The sequence below is a fragment of the Scheffersomyces coipomensis genome, assembly GCF_036884675.1.
Source record: "Scheffersomyces coipomensis strain NRRL Y-17651 chromosome Unknown DFJ63scaffold_2, whole genome shotgun sequence".
In the NCBI taxonomy this organism is placed as follows: Eukaryota; Fungi; Ascomycota; class Pichiomycetes; order Serinales; family Debaryomycetaceae; genus Scheffersomyces; species Scheffersomyces coipomensis.
Genome location: NW_027042893.1, coordinates 1,897,585 through 1,913,691, shown reverse-complemented (window position 1 = coordinate 1,913,691; position 16,107 = coordinate 1,897,585). Strand labels below are relative to the sequence as shown.

Here is a 16,107-nt window from a genome sequence, read left to right as displayed (position 1 = left end):
TTGGCAAATTTGGAAATCACGAATAAGCTCGTATGGCGCAGTGGTAGCGCAGCAGATTGCAAATCTGTTGGTCCTTAGTTCGATCCTGAGTGCGAGCTTATTTCTTTTTTTCCATTTTTTTTTGTTGCAAATAATGGATAATTCTCTTTTACATGGCTTCGAGAACTTATAAACCAAATGAATATATTATTAAAAGCTATATGAAAATATATAAATTAAAGAAAATGAAATAAACTTATACATAAGTAAAGAAAAAGTTTAATGGCTAGCAGCACCTCCAGCACCATAAATCAATTCAAGATCCATGGAATATTTGGACATCTTTCTTAAACGAGCACCATATTTATAGAATAAGAAGGGAACTGGAAGCATTGCAGCTGAAAGACAACCAATTAAAGTTGCAGCCCATTTAATTTTCATATTATCAAACATTTGTTTAGCGAATAATGGGAAAGCAGCACCGAAAGCAGATCTTAAAAATGTATTACCAGCAATGGCAGAAGCAGCGTAGATCAAGTAACAATCAATGATATAATTAAGACATGGTAAAAAGATTAAAATCAAACCCATTCCAACTGGAAAAGCACCAAGAGTTGGAACAATCCAATGAACTTTAGTGCCAAAACCTCCACTCCAACCTAACCAAAAGATACCAACCACAAAAAGTACAGCACCAGCCATCATTGATACAAGTCTTTCTTCTGGTACTGGAATTCCTCTATTTTTATCCATAATTTTATTAAATCTAACTTCAAAAGCAATTGAAACTAAACCACCAACTAAAGTACCAAGAAACATAGAAAGATAAGGTAATTCAGCATTACCTGGTTTCCAAAGATAAGTTCCTTCAAAGATTAAAGGAATGGCAGTCAAGAATAAATATAACATACCATAAATAAAAGCATTATAAAGAGTAACCAAGAAAAGAATTGGTTCAGTGAATAACATAATGATAGGTCTTGTTAAATTCTTTTCACAAATTTCTTTAAGTGATAATTTGAATTCATCATGAGGAGCATAAATACCCCAATTACCAGTTCTTCTTCTTAATTTTTCAGCTTTTTCAGATAAAATTAATGCATGATAAGTTTCTTTCAAAAAGAAAACAGTTAATACAAGAGATGCAGATGCAATTATGGCAATAAAATAACCTGTCCATCTCCATCCAAGACTTGTATTTCTAACGGTATAACCACCTAAGATTGGTGCAATCATTGGACCACCAAAAAGAGCCATAGCAAAAATAGAAATTGCAGGACCTCTTTGTTTAGTATTGAAGATATCAGCAAGAATAGCTGGTGCCACCACTAAAGGTGCAGCTCCCACAAATCCAGCAAAGAAACGACAAAGCATAATAGTTTGAATATCTTTAGCAGTAGCAACCCCAAAACAAAAACAAACATAACCAATAGATGAAATTATAAGAGGAAGTCTTCTACCATATAATTCGGATAAAGGACCCCAAATAATTGGACCTGATGCAAAACCAAACACAAAAAGGGAAGTAGTTAAACTTGCAACTGTCCATCCAATATGATAAATTTCCATCAAGTCTAATTGAGCTTGAGAGAAAAGGGCAGAACCAACAGCAATTGAGAATGCTGAAAAACAAGCAATACAACAAATTATGAATTTCTCTGCAGAAGACCAATTTTGAGGATGAGTTGGATCATCAGGACCATCAAACTGAACTTGGTATGCAGTCCTATCAGCTATTAAAGGAGGAGGATAATCTCTACCCCCACCCATTTTAGGCATTGGTTCATTACTTTTTTGAGCATCAGAATAAAACAGTTCACTACCAGTTATTCTTCTACTTAAAGTTCTGGAAATTTGAGCATTTGATTCCAAACGGGACAATTCATCACCCATATCTTCACTTGAATCATTTAATTTGGCACCGCTATAAGCGTTAGCTTCGAAATCATCTTGATATGTTTCATTGTTACTGTTTATGTCTGTACTTTCATTTTTATCAGAAAGTTTTTCAGCTATTGGTTTATCATAATCAGAAGATTTAAGTTCAGTAATTGGATTTGCATCAACTGGTAAATCTGATTCTACCTCTGGATTTGGTGTTGACATTACAATTGAGATGGTAGTTCACTAGGACCAACTATAAAAAGAAGTCTGCTGTAATTGAAGTATATCCTGAAACCTTAGAAGAGATTAAAAGAGGACATTCAACCTTTTTATAGTTGGGAATAAAGTTTCATAACGGGCTTCATAATGGCGTTAAAGAAACTTGTAACACCCGAAGTGATTCTTATTTCCAGTTATATCATCTGAAATGTTATACCGATCCACAAAAATAAAAATAAACTCTAAATTAAAGTTAAAGGAACAACAAAATAAAAAATAAAAAATATTAATCAAAAGGAGTATGAAACTTTTCGATTGAAGTGATCAGCCATAATATTGAATCGAAGAGTATTGAAGTAACGAAGAATGGCATGACGTGGGGGGTAATGAAAACATGTTTGTAATGAATTATTATTTAAGGGTTTCGTGAGAGAGATTATAACATTCTAACTTGAACTAGACTCAATGTAATTCATAGTATTGACAACACATCAAACTACGTGAATCTACCTAACAGTCTTAAGCTGTTGAAGTCAAATTAAAATAATCTAATCTATGTCAGATAAAAATAGCTTAAATCATACAAATTTGCAAAAAAAAATGAGAGCAGATTGCACTTCATAAGGAGATTTTTGAATTGCGAAAAAAATATCATAATTACAGCAACAAACCGTGAGAGTGGTAGTGTACGGTTAGTGATTGCTCGGTTAATTCATTCCCTTTTCATGGCCGACAATGAATCAAACACTCATACCACTTTAAAATTTATTTTCAGATAGTGGTCATCCGGCTATAACAATGATATATTTTCACACACTCACAGTTACGAGTCCTTACACCTGGAAATGTGTCATTTCTATGTTACTTAATTTAGTTAAACATTAAAATTAAAAAGAAATGATCTTTCTATTTGGGGGGAATATTATCCTCGGCACTGATACTTTTCTTTCATTAATCTTCGTTGTTCTTTCTTCTTAGTTATATTTTTTAACAAATTTTCTTAGCTGAACGACAATAATCCGGTTTAATGTTTTATTATTATTATATGTTTCGGGGATTAATATGTATTCATTCAAACCCCCCTACTCCGAACCCAACATATTTTTCGTATTACAGATGGCTTTTTGTTTATGCTTAAATTATTCTTTAAACGGCTAACGCATAATCAATATAGTTCCATGCCGCTACAGCGGCTACTCAAACACGTGATCAAATTTGATATTTTTTGAGGTATGGATGTGATTATGCCAAAAACAAAAGTATCTACCAGATAATATGAATAAAGGCTAGATAATAATAGGATAGATAGTTAAGCTAAGCTTTCAAATACCAACAACTGAATATAAGCATATAATAATATGGAAACTTCAGATGGATTCATACCCATTGTTTCCATTTTCTATGCTGTATTCCATCCTACAGAAGGTACGAAGATAGTACATCAAGTTCCTGAACATTCCATATCTTCAATCCATAGAAAATCTCCCAAGAGTTATACTGGTAATAAAGATGCCCATAATGCATTGGGGAATGGCATCAACAATCAGCGTAATGATAATGATGATAATAAAGACGATGACGATAAGGATGGACAAGATGATGACATTAATCATATGACAGATGAAGATCAATCGATATCATTATTCAATTTTGATACAGTTAAGAATTACGTTATACCTAAACCTCAACTATGCAACAAGCTAATCAGTTTTAAAATCAATAAATTCAAAGTAGTAGGATATCCTGTCAATATTGAAAATCCAGAATACTCCCGTAATTCATTCAATTTTAACTTTTGTTTTGTATTTCCTTATGATTTAGGTGATGTAACACCTTATGAATCTGCTATTCAAAGAATGGGTAAAATGTTTAAAGTTTTAGAAGAACAAAGTTTCATATTAAGTAAATTAGATAAAGATAATTCATTTTTTAAGAAGAATAACGTTAACAATGGTACTAATATTAGCGCTAGTGTAAGTGCTAGTAATAATAATAAAATCAATATTGGAATAGATTTGAATTCCTATCATACTTCATCAACATCAAATCAAAACCCAACAACCACTCCACCAGTCTCACAGCATCCTAATTCAGTTATAAATACACCAGGACATTCAAGAGCTAAAAAGATTTCCCTTTCATCGATTGAATCATTGATTAATCAATTATATCAAGATTTGAATAATTATTCTGAATGTTGTATACCTTTGGATAGTTCAAATTCAGTTGACATTAAATTATTCCCTATCTTACCACCACCAGTGAATATAAAAGCCTATCAAGTCCCGATTGCCACCGTGAAGTTAAATTCTTTAGTTGATGTTAATTGGGATCCAACCATGATTAAAATCTTACCTTATATAAATGGAATCAATTCAGTTAAAAAGATAAGTGAATTGGCTAATGCAAATTATATGTTAACTAAACAATGTATTCAACATCTTATGCATTATAAATGTATTGATATTATTGATATTTTCCAATTTAGTAATATTTATGCTCCCACTAATCATATTGGGAATTTCTTACGATATGGAGGTAAAATGGCAGAAGATTGTCAATCATATGTGATAACAAGTGATGTTGATATTGATTCACCAAATTATACTCCCATTAATAATAATTCTCCTTATAATACATTGACTCCTAACAATGCATCATCAGTTTTGAATAGACCCACACCAATCTTGACTAATAATGGTTCCATATCACCATTTTCAAGACATCTGCCATTATTATCTCGATCTCCTCGTTCTTTAGCAATGTTGAATGGAATCAGTGGAGAAGAAAGTTCGAGTAGTGGTGGTGCAGCAACTGCAGGATCCGCGGTGGGAGGCATCAATGGTTCAGCCACGAGAATAACAGTTGATATAAAAGTACCTTCTAAGGCTAAGTTATTTTATCTTTATCGTTCATTGAATCAAGGACAAACGGTTAAAGAATGGTATGTTCAACATCGAAAATTATTAGTTAATATTGATGTACGAAGATTTATAAATTTCGGAGTAATAAGAGGAATCATATATCGAGTTCATTCATTTCCTATTATGAATTCATTCACGAGATTACTTGAATCGAATGAATATGAGAAGTATTCGAAGTTTGTTGATTTAGTTAAGAAAAAGAATGAAGGTGATAGGAAAGGAAATGGTAATAATAGCAGTAGTAATACTCGAACTCCAAAGATTATAAATGATAAGGATTCAAGATTGCTTAAAACCAGAGTTAATGAACAGACTTTGAAAACCACTAAATCAGGTAGAAAAGTAAGTTTTAATAGATCAGTGGGGAGACGACCTCATTCTTTACTTCCTGATATTATAAGTGAAAGTGATAAAGATGATGATAATTATTCCGATACTGAGAAATCGAGAAGACGGAAGAAGACGAATGGAGATAGAAGAAGAAGATCAACTTCATCATTAAAGAAGAATCAATTAGATATGAGAGAAGATGATAATGAGAATGCCTTAGATATATCAGACGACGAAGAAGAATATGAAGGTAGTAATGGACAAATATCAGAACAGGGCACGACTATAGATGGATTAGATGATTCTATCCTGGATCGAAATTCTGGTTCAGATCGAGATGAAGAGGAAGGAAATGATGATGATGATGATGATGATGATGAATATGATGATAATGATTCTGATGAAGAGGAAGAATTAGATTCTGATGAACTTGAAGAAGAGAAGAATATGATTAATCTTATTAAGTTATTAAAGGGATATCAAAACTTTGATTCTATCAATACTGAATTACAAACCTCCCGACAAGATATTGAAAGTTTAATTGATAGTTTAGGATCATATAGTGTTGTAAATAGTTAATATATGGTACCGTCCTTCAGATCCGGGTAACACACCCAATATAGCATAATAATTCGCGTCATGGATGTTCTGTTAGTTTTGTGTATTTGTTTATGTTCCTTTACGTTTTTTGTTGTTTTGATTTTTATTTTAGTTTTATTTTTTCTCTCTTTTTTACAGTTTTTTCTTTCACAAGTATAAACAAATAAATTTTACAATTTGCAAATTTATAAACAACTATCAATTTCCTTTTGGTTAAGTTTATTTATTTTTGGTGTAAAATATCTTCAATTGAATAAATAAAACATCGTCTATTATCATGTCAGGTAAAGGAAAAGTTCATGGTGGTAAAGGTAAATCATCTGAAGCCTCAAAATCAACCACTTCTCATTCTGCTAGAGCTGGATTACAATTCCCAGTTGGTAGAGTTAAAAGATATTTAAAGAAACAAGCTCAAAATAAAATCAGAGTTGGTTCAAAATCTGCCATTTATTTAACTGCCGTATTGGAATATTTAACTGCTGAAGTTTTAGAATTAGCTGGTAATGCTGCCAAAGATTTAAAAGTTAAAAGAATCACTCCAAGACATTTACAATTAGCCATCAGAGGGGATGAAGAATTAGATAATTTAATTAAAGCAACCATCGCTTATGGTGGTGTCTTACCTCATATTAATAAAGCTTTATTATTGAAAGTTGAAAAGAAGAAACAAAAATAATCTCATCCATCCTTCATTGATTTAATCCCAAATATTAAGCATACAATTTTGTTGTCTTCATTATAATTGTATCATATTAGTCATTTTTTTGTTGTTGTTGTTGATTTGCATTCAATTGGCATTACTTAAAACTTAATTAATCAATTGATTGATTGATGATTGTATTTCAAATTGCTTGTGTTTGAGTTCTTTTAAACTTAATCTTTGTTGTTTTCTATTTTGTATTCTTTTGTTTATTTTTACTATTATTATTATTCTTTTCCATTCTTGTTGTCTTTATTTGTACTATATTTTTATTTTGTTAATTTAGTTATCTTTCTAAATATAAGAGTTTTATAATCCATATATTAAATGATGTGGTTTTGTAATGATGTAATGTGTATGTGTGTATTTTATGTACATGATGATTCGATATTATAATTTATATATACAAGTTAATAATGAATGCGAATAAATGATTAATAGGGAATGTGAAGTAAACTGTTCTCTAATTGGTCACCACAGTGGTTGAACTTGTTATGGTGCTCTGATTTGTCTTTAAACTTGATGAATCTGTTTTCTCAGGTGTTTCTGTTGATGATTTTGATCCTATTTTGATGTATTTTGGTTTATACTCTTCTGGCATTTTATAATCATCTAATTTAATATTAATTTCTCCTAATTTAGACTTAAGATATTCAATCTCACTCTGTAAGACATTAATATCATCAGCAATGGCATCTCTTTCATCACTGGCTTTCTTTCTACTTCTATAACTCTCATAAAATATAAGAGATCCTGCCACACTAAATATAAAGAATTCAGATAAGAAATTAGCTCCATTTTCAACAGCTTTTGTATCATTCAAAGGTCTAATCTTAATTCTCTTTTCCCCTAACAATGACATTCTTAAGGTTAAATCTGTAGTATGAACAGTTTGAGCTATACCAATACATGCTCTTTTAAAAAATTCATGTTCTTTGGCTTGAGTTTTTAATGCGGTGGCAATTGGTTTGGCAACTGTTCGAACTAATAATGACGTTAATTTTAATGCAATACCACTCATATTATAACTGATATCATGGGACTAATAAGGTAAGATGATATGTGATACTGTGACTTTGAATGGATTTAATAGAGTGAATAGTTGATGATTTGTTGTGATTTTTACTATTTCTAAGGGATACACTATTGATGATATTAATGAAGTTGTAATCAGTTAGATTTTATAACAAATTTCAAATTAAATTAACAAAAATTAATGAATGGAATCAGTAGTATATGATTATAGTGTTTAAATGTAAATTATTGATTGAATAATGATGTATTGAGCCAGTTCAAATTAAGCTATATATTTTACAATCATTCAAATTGATTTTGGATTGACTGAATTTTTGATTTTTCCTCCTTTCAATTTTGGTGACAATCCATTTTCTTTCACTATTAAAACTCTCCCCCCCCCACTAAAAAATCTTAAATATCAGTACTTTAAAGTTAGTAAAATTGTATAAGTTACCATGTCTTAGAAGAAACTTCTACAGAATCAAAAATTGTACTTTGATGGTCATTTGGAATGGATAAGCTAAATCTAATGAATTTGTAAATAAGTTCCAATAGCAACTGTCATAGAATAACGATCTCTTCTTTCTCAGCCACTTGAAAATTTAATCGCCCCTACGGCAATTGCCTATGTGGATACAATATCTAGAAGCTATTGTCACACTACAATATTCTTCATTCCCTTAACAGCTTTCCTAAGCATCGTATCTGGTAACTAATAACGCAAATAATTAATAAGAATTGATATTTAAAAGTAGTAATTTGTCATGGTGATTACACAAAGTAATCTCTACCATCAACTGCAACGGCTCTAAAGTGAAAAACTTTACCGCCTAATATTCCTCGATACGCAGTAATTTAAGAATGACAAGAAATTTTTAACTTCTTGATTATACATTGTACTTAATTATCCTATCCTATCATTATTGGATTTTCCGATATCATTGATCGAGAGTATTTGTAAGCATTGATAACGTTAATTACGACGATTTGAAGAAAAATAGATAGTCGAGGTTATAGAATAGGAAGATCTATTGGGGATTAAAAGATTTACGCAGCAATGAATGAAATCTCTAATGAGAAAAATATTTTTTTTTTGACTCTTTCCCCATTAATTAAAAATTTCAGTTCGCTGCGTAATATAGCGGATTCTACGCCCAAGTTCCGTATACTTTTTTAGCTGACAAGGGGCTAGAAAATGAGAGGCCGACGACCTAGCATGATTGGTGAAATTCTAGAAGACTTATTATACCATATACACTATAAGGAGTTCTCTAACAGTTTAGCGAATGATATTCAGTATTGATAGATAGAAACGCAGGAGCTCCGCGGAGTAAACATTCCAGCTAAGAAATATTTCAGTAAATGCAATTTTAATCGTAAATTGAAAATGCTATCTATTACGACTTATAGTTACTTTAAGTAGATTTTGCGGTTATCATTTTTGAAGGGAAAATATTTGTGGTGGCGGGGAGAATAGGTGCAGGTGCCCACGGTGTCTAGCATTCTTTGAGAAAAATACCGTAAGGATGAACTAAATAATTACCTAGTTTCTAATTACATCTATAGCCCTACTGATAAGAAAACTAAAAATGGATGAATTTTAGTTACTGTTTCATCAAAAATAGTAAGTGGGGCCTTCCAAAAATAAAAAAAGCGACTCTGAATTAGGAAACCTAATTATCTAAAGGGGCTTAATGCGTTATTAATGGCGGATAGGATATCTTTGTGTTATTTGATATCTAACAATGCTCATACGAGAAATGATGAGATGGGCTTGTTTGAATATACTATCTATTTTTTGATTCATATTGTTATAATTATTGCCTCACCATCGGCTGCATTAGATACTTTAGGTTTTTGAAGTTAGTCTTCTCTTAAATTTTTCAAAAATTCCCCCAATTCCCGTTCGTTTAAATAGAGTTGGATTCCTCGAAACTTTTCAAATATACCCTTAATTGTAATTGTTATTTCTTTTTTTTTGTTCTTGTATCTGAACTAGTTTAATCATTAATACTTTCGTTTCAATAACATAATGGTTAGTTTAAAATTATCAGTCTTAGCAACTGCTTTATTAAGTAGTGTCGCAAATGCTAAAAAAGTCTTCATTGATAATGATGGTATCACTCCACCAAATATTCTTTTCCCATTAATGGGAGGTTGGGAAATTGTCGGTGTTTCAACTTCTTTTGGTTCTTCATCAAATGTTGATTCTGCCGGTACTGGTTACGAAACCTTACAACAATATAATTTATCATCATGTATTCCACATTATCTTGGTGCTCAAGGTCCATTATTAAGAACTCAAGATACTTTCAACATTTGGCAATCATTATTTGGTGAATTAGTTTGGCAAGGTGCTTTTGCTCCAGATTATGTCAATGAATTTTCTTGGAGTAACATAACTTATAATGAAACTTTACCAGGTGCCGTAGCCTTAATTAATGCCGTTCAACAATATAAAGATACTGATCCAGTTGTTATTTATGCTGCTGGTATGATGACCACTGTTGCTCAAGCTCTTTCTCTTTACCCAACTTTAGCTGAAGATGCTGGTGGTTTATATATTATGGGTGGTTACTTCGATACTCAATATACCGCTGGTACTGGTACTTCAATTGTTAACGATATCAACACTGATATTAATTTAATTCAAGATCCAGAAGCTGCTCAAATGGTTTTAACTGCTAACTGGTCCTCTATTGTTATTGGTTCCAATGTCACTAACTATTTAGTCCCATCCCAAGACTTATACGATCAAATCATTGAAAGAGCTGGTGGTTTAGATGTCATTCAAAACACCACTTATTTAGCACCATTATTAGATATTCTTTACACTGGTAATTTCACTGAAAATGAAATTATTTCACAAGATCAAGATACTTTACCATTCTGGGATCAAGTTGTTTCTGGTTACTTAGCATTCCCAGACTTAGTTACCAGTACCACTAATTTCTCAGTTGCTGTTGATACTCAATTTTATTCTCCATTCTATGGTGCTTTAAGAATCTGGGGTGCTCAATTTGCTCCAACCGGTCAAATTACTGGTAATGCTACCGTCGTTAATACCATTGATGATGAAGCATTCTATAATTATTTAATTGAAGCTTACTTCTACGATTGGAGACAATATTGTGAAACTGGTGGTCCAGTTGAATTAGAAGGTTTCAGTTAAATTAATTGAATCTGTCTAAAACTCTAAATTTTCATTCTTTTACGTTACACACTCTTTTTGATACCATAAAAAAGTATTTTTTCGGTTAGACGCTTTTCATTTTTTTTGCAGTCAAAATAAATATATAGAAGTAATATTTTTAACTTATTCCAAGACGTAGAAATTACCTGCCAATGTTTGTACTGAAATGTCTTGCATTCGAAAGCCATCTAAAATAGGTTAAACCAAATGCCTAATTATGTTTATTCTGTTTTATTCGATACCATTTGAATTTGTGATATGAGACTAACAAGGTTTAAAGCGATTGCCAAGAAATGATTTTTATAATTCCCACCAATTACAGACTATTTATGTAAATAGATGAATTAGATAAACTTATGACGTACATATGTATAACAATTTTTATTTAACTTAGAGCTAAGCCATATTTTTAGAAGCGAACTATACACGTTAGAGTGAAACTTGTTTAAATACTTTATACTTGTAAACGAAAGAGCGAAACCCGCACATCTTATTTTTATTTAAACCCTATAGAATTTCTTTCCATTAGATTTATTAAATGTATATACCAATACAAAGACCATGTTATTCATATTACATTTAATATTATTTTACAATATTTTAGTAGAAGCTACTTCTACAAGCCATTGCGATCCGTTTCGAAAATTGGATTCAGGAGCATTCGTAAATGGAACTTGTTATAATCAATTATTTCAAGGAAATCCAGACGATTATTCATTCGAACTTTATTTGTATCACGGTACTATTGTGAACGATTTCCGTGACTTTGTATTGTTGGTGGGTAAGAAGACAGCTGGCGAAGCTCTTGATATTAGACCTGATTATTATGAAAGATTATATGATTTAGTGTTTGATAATAGTACTAGACTTCCAGAAGAATATCTATTTAAACAGAATGAGAATGATGATATAAATTTAGTCAGTTGGGTGAAACATCTGAAAGATCAATATGAAGGAACTCTCAATGAGCATGAAAACAAAATTCATGCCCTGAGTTATGGTATTAAGACTGATGCACCAGAATGGGCCGACAACATGTGGGAAATTATGGGAAGTGGTTCTTTTATTTCTACACAGGTTTCTTCAATAGCAGCAAACTATTTTAAATCAATTGAAGCTCAATGGCATTGTCGAGCAGCTTTCATTATCACAAATGAAAAATTTAATGCAATAAATAATTTACAAACTAAAACTACCCCTAGACTTTTGTTAACTATTTTACCAAATAGTAAGATTGGTGATTGTAAAACAGCTACTAGTGAAAGTACAATATTAAGTGCTTTGATAGATTTATTTAAAATTGTTTCTACTAAAGCTATAAATACATTTTGTTTAAGTATCACTGGTGATGATGGTTGGTTTGGTTCAAATAATTGGTTTGGTCAGTTAAAGTTCTTTAATTTAGATAGACAATTGAGTTATTCAAGCATAAAGTGTTAGATTTATAAATGAGATAATGACTTAAAATTTATAGTGTTAAGAAAAATACAAAAGATTTATCAACAAATTTATCATAAAATTGATATGAAAAGCAGCAAATATCGTTATTATCGACTAATTTCAAGTATTTCAGTAGATGTACAGTTCATTTTTTTAAATATTTACCATATAAATAGTACAAAGAAAGTATAACAACAACGATTTGGTATAGAAAAAGAGACTGGTATTACCTTTGGCCACTTAGAAATATGGGTATACCAACTATTTGGTTGCAATTATTTCACAAATTAGAGGAAAAAAAAGGTGTTGTATGCAGGAAAACGTAATAAATTTCACGTGAAATATACAGATTATCACTGACCAGCGAAATTTCTTGTTTATAAAATAGTCCGATATAGTGTAACGGCTAGCACGGTTCGCTTTCACCGAGCAGACCCGGGTTCGACTCCCGGTATCGGAATATTATTTTTTTTTCATTTTTTATCTTTGACAATTTTATAATATGTTTTTATAATCAAAATTTAGAGGATTTAAGTGATTTTGATCTGTTTACCTTAGATCTGTAAACAACTCTGTTGTTAAAGTCCGAAAGAATGGGTGTCTGCGAAAATGTCAACTCTAACTTACCCAATTAGCAGCTAGTTAAATATTTAAATACTTCACTATAACATCCTATAAACATTGATATACAATTATCAAATATCAAGCCATTAATTTATAACAAACTGTATTAACTACCATCACCACCACCACCACCACTTCCTCCTCCTTTCAACCTTTCCAAGATTGTCTGAAGTAAAAGCAAAGAAAATAAAAAAATAGGCTGATCTCATAAATCTCGGAGTTTTTTTTTCTCTGTCTGTCTCAACAAATAATCGACCCCACATTTTTTTTAATTAGGGGAAAATACAAGCAGCTCTAATCTCAATTGTATAAATTATCAACTTCAACAACAGGTGTTCTTTTCTTTTTCTAGGTTGAATGTATCACAGATAGTAATTATGACTTACCGTACGTTTGAGAATGAAGAGAAATTACCTCGTTTGCCAGTTCCATCGTTAGCTTCTACGATTCAACAATTGTTAACTGCTCTTAAACCTTTATCGAGTCAAGATGAATTTAGTGAAATCTTAGAGGAATCATCAGATTTCATATCAAATGATACTATCAATCTTATTCAAGCTCATTTAGTTGCAGCTTCAGAAGATCCATCTCAGAACTGTTACCTTTCTACTGTCAATGATGAAACTGCTCCTGCTATTTATGGTGAATTAAGAGGTGATATTTTACCTAGGAATCCGTATTTGATTCTTGAAGAAGATCCATATTCAAAGACTTTAACTCCTCCTAATCAATCCGAAAGAGCCGCTAATTTAATCAATTCATCATTGAAATTCATTGTCAGTCTTCGTAATGAAACTTTAAAACCAGATGTAACTCCAAAAAATCATACTCCATTAACTATGTCTGGTTATAAGAATTTATTTGGTTCTACTAGAGTTCCAGCTACTTCAAGAGATTCAAACCATCATAACATCGGTATTAAGAAATGTGTCGATATTAATGATTCAAGACATATCATTGTTATTAGTAATAATCAATTCTATTCATTAGAAGTGATTACTCCATATAGTGAAGAAGATTATGAAAAACATCAAACAAAACATAGAATTTGGTTTAGTGATCATGAATTATCCCTTATTTTACAGCAAATCATCGATTCACTGAGTAAAATTGATCAAATTGAATCTATTAATAACTCAATTGGTTCAGTTACCACTCAAACTTTAAAACATTGGAGACATGCAAGATTAGAATTAATTAAATCTAATAAGGAAAATTTAGATTTAATCGATAATGCTTTATTCGTAGTGGTATTAGATTCCAAGAATTCTCCTGTCACTGATCAAGAAAAGACTCAAGTTATTTCTCATGGTACATCTGTCTTATCTGAAAGTAATGTTCAAATTGGTTCTTGTACTTCAAGATGGTATGATAAACTTCAATTAATCATTACAAAAAATTCAGTGGCAGGTATTGTATGGGAATCATTTTCAATGGATAGTACTGCTATTCTTAGATTCATTTCTGATATTTATACTGATTCCGTTTTAAAATTAGCTAAGAATATTAATGGTCAAGAATATACTTTATTTGATAATAAAGTCTCATTTATTTCTTCAGATGGTAATATTTCAAAACCTGATACAACAAAATTAATCTTTAATAAGACTCATGAATTACAAAATTTCATTCATTTATCAGAAACGAGATTAGCAGATTTGATAAATCAACATGAATACAAGACTTTAAATATTAAATTAGATGCTCATCTTATCAAAAAGTTTACTATTTCGATTGATTCAATCTTACAAATTTCTTTACAAATCACAAATTATTCCTTATATGGTAGAATGGTTAATACTTTAGAACCAATCACCACTAGAAAATTCAGAGATTCAAGAACAGAATTAATCCCAATTCAAAATGAATCGATTGCAAGTTTAGTTAAATTATTTATCACTAATGCCAGTCCTCTGGATAAATGGGATCAATTCAAAAAATGTTGTGAAATGCATACCAAACAATATCATGATGCTATGATTGGGAAAGGGTTCGAAAGACATTTCATGTCATTAGTGCAAGTTATTAAGAGACAACTGGCGGTTGATTATTTGAATAAGTTAAATAAACATTTAAAACCATTACCCGATTTCAGCAAAACTAATTTTGATATTCCTTTATTATCAAATCCTATGATTGAGAAATTGATTGTACCAGAATTATTAATTTCCAATTGTGGTAATCCTGCATTACTGTTGTTTGGTATTCCACCTGCTAGTGATAGAGGGTTTGGTGTGGGGTATATCATTCATTCAGATAAAGTTAGTATTACAATTTGTTCGAAATTCAGACAAACTGAAAGATTCTTAGATACTTTCCATCGTGTAATCACTGATTTAAAGAATATGTTAAAGGCAAGATCCAATTTCTTAGTTAATATAAGTGATTCAGAAAATAGAAAGTTAGAATTACAAAGATTAAGAATTGAACAAGAATTGAAGAATATCGAACATGACTTACCATCCAAGAGACATCCAATTGAATTAACAATTGATAAAGACTTTGAACCAATTCCTTTTGAAAGTGTCAAAGTTACTAGTGAAGTTATGACCAAAGAAAAACGTTCTAATTCATCAGAAAGTGATGAATCTGATGATTTTGAATTATTAGGTGGATATGGATACTTTGATTATGGTGATTTAGATTTGAGATCTGATGAATTATCGAGAAATGAATCATTATTGAATAGTCATTCTAATTTGAGTTCAGCTTTAACTTCAAGACATCATTCTCATACTAATTTACATAAATTAACAGTATTAGCAGAAGCAAACGATATTAAAGACAAACAAACTCTTTCAGAAAGAATTAGAGATAAATTATCTCACAGTAACGATACCTTACCTTCTGTTACTGTGAATTCAGACAAAGAAGATGTGATTGAAGAATCAAGTGCTTCTTCACCTACGGCTAAAACTAAAAGTAATGTTGGAAGACAAGTTGATATTTCGAAATTCAGCTGAATTCGCTATCTGTCTCTTACTCAACTATTTATTTATTATCTATTTATTACCTATTTATTTATATATATCTTTGTATTGATTTATATACTTCATTCTTTTTATTTTATAAATGGTTGGTTGCAAATTGTAGTGTACTATTGTCAAATATCAACAAGTGCATTTTTTTTTCGGAACCGATTAGTGATAATACAAAATTTGTTAGTAATTGCTAATCAAGTCTTAATAGAACAAGCA

The 16,107-nt window shown here is 30.9% G+C and overlaps 7 protein-coding genes and 2 non-coding genes across 9 annotated transcripts; 7 read left to right on the top strand and 2 right to left on the bottom strand. All coding sequences in view use genetic code 12, as the record gives it.

The window, feature by feature from the left end:
* Window positions 1-26: 26 nt before the first annotated feature.
* On the top strand, window positions 27-98 carry DFJ63DRAFT_t53. The gene has a single exon. It is a non-coding gene; the product is annotated as a tRNA-Cys (tRNA).
* Window positions 99-258: 160 nt separating this feature from the next.
* DFJ63DRAFT_322285 (MFS transporter) lies at window positions 259-2,085 on the bottom strand (the record flags this gene model as incomplete). The annotated part of the gene is made up of 1 exon (XM_064907415.1): window positions 259-2,085. One exon carries the CDS (start codon window positions 2,083-2,085, stop codon window positions 259-261), a length of 1,827 nt encoding a protein of 608 aa, XP_064763981.1.
* Window positions 2,086-3,440: 1,355 nt separating this feature from the next.
* NPR2 (nitrogen permease regulating protein) lies at window positions 3,441-5,915 on the top strand (the record flags this gene model as incomplete). Its single annotated transcript, XM_064905884.1, has 1 exon — window positions 3,441-5,915. One exon carries the CDS (start codon window positions 3,441-3,443, stop codon window positions 5,913-5,915), a length of 2,475 nt encoding a protein of 824 aa, XP_064763980.1.
* A 149-nt stretch (window positions 5,916-6,064) lies between these two features.
* On the top strand, window positions 6,065-6,856 carry HTA3 (histone H2AZ). Its single transcript, XM_064909169.1, has one exon. The coding sequence runs from the start codon at window positions 6,214-6,216 to the stop codon at window positions 6,610-6,612; it is 399 nt and encodes a 132-aa protein (XP_064763979.1). The 5' UTR covers window positions 6,065-6,213; the 3' UTR covers window positions 6,613-6,856.
* A 435-nt stretch (window positions 6,857-7,291) lies between these two features.
* On the bottom strand, window positions 7,292-7,657 carry DFJ63DRAFT_272711 (uncharacterized protein; the record flags this gene model as incomplete). Its single annotated transcript, XM_064904580.1, has 1 exon — window positions 7,292-7,657. A coding segment is annotated over one exon (366 nt), but the record flags the coding sequence as incomplete, so codon positions are not given.
* A 2,028-nt stretch (window positions 7,658-9,685) lies between these two features.
* DFJ63DRAFT_284823 (Inosine/uridine-preferring nucleoside hydrolase) lies at window positions 9,686-10,825 on the top strand (the record flags this gene model as incomplete). The annotated part of the gene is made up of 1 exon (XM_064904844.1): window positions 9,686-10,825. One exon carries the CDS (start codon window positions 9,686-9,688, stop codon window positions 10,823-10,825), a length of 1,140 nt encoding a protein of 379 aa, XP_064763977.1.
* A 582-nt stretch (window positions 10,826-11,407) lies between these two features.
* DFJ63DRAFT_311966 (uncharacterized protein) lies at window positions 11,408-12,286 on the top strand (the record flags this gene model as incomplete). The annotated part of the gene is made up of 1 exon (XM_064905883.1): window positions 11,408-12,286. The coding sequence occupies one exon, from the start codon at window positions 11,408-11,410 to the stop codon at window positions 12,284-12,286; it is 879 nt and encodes a 292-aa protein (XP_064763976.1).
* Window positions 12,287-12,674: 388 nt separating this feature from the next.
* Window positions 12,675-12,746, top strand: DFJ63DRAFT_t54. Its single transcript has one exon. It is a non-coding gene; the product is annotated as a tRNA-Glu (tRNA).
* A 541-nt stretch (window positions 12,747-13,287) lies between these two features.
* Window positions 13,288-15,873, top strand: CTN3 (carnitine O-acetyltransferase; the record flags this gene model as incomplete). Its single annotated transcript, XM_064905882.1, has 1 exon — window positions 13,288-15,873. The coding sequence occupies one exon, from the start codon at window positions 13,288-13,290 to the stop codon at window positions 15,871-15,873; it is 2,586 nt and encodes an 861-aa protein (XP_064763975.1).
* Window positions 15,874-16,107: the final 234 nt, after the last annotated feature.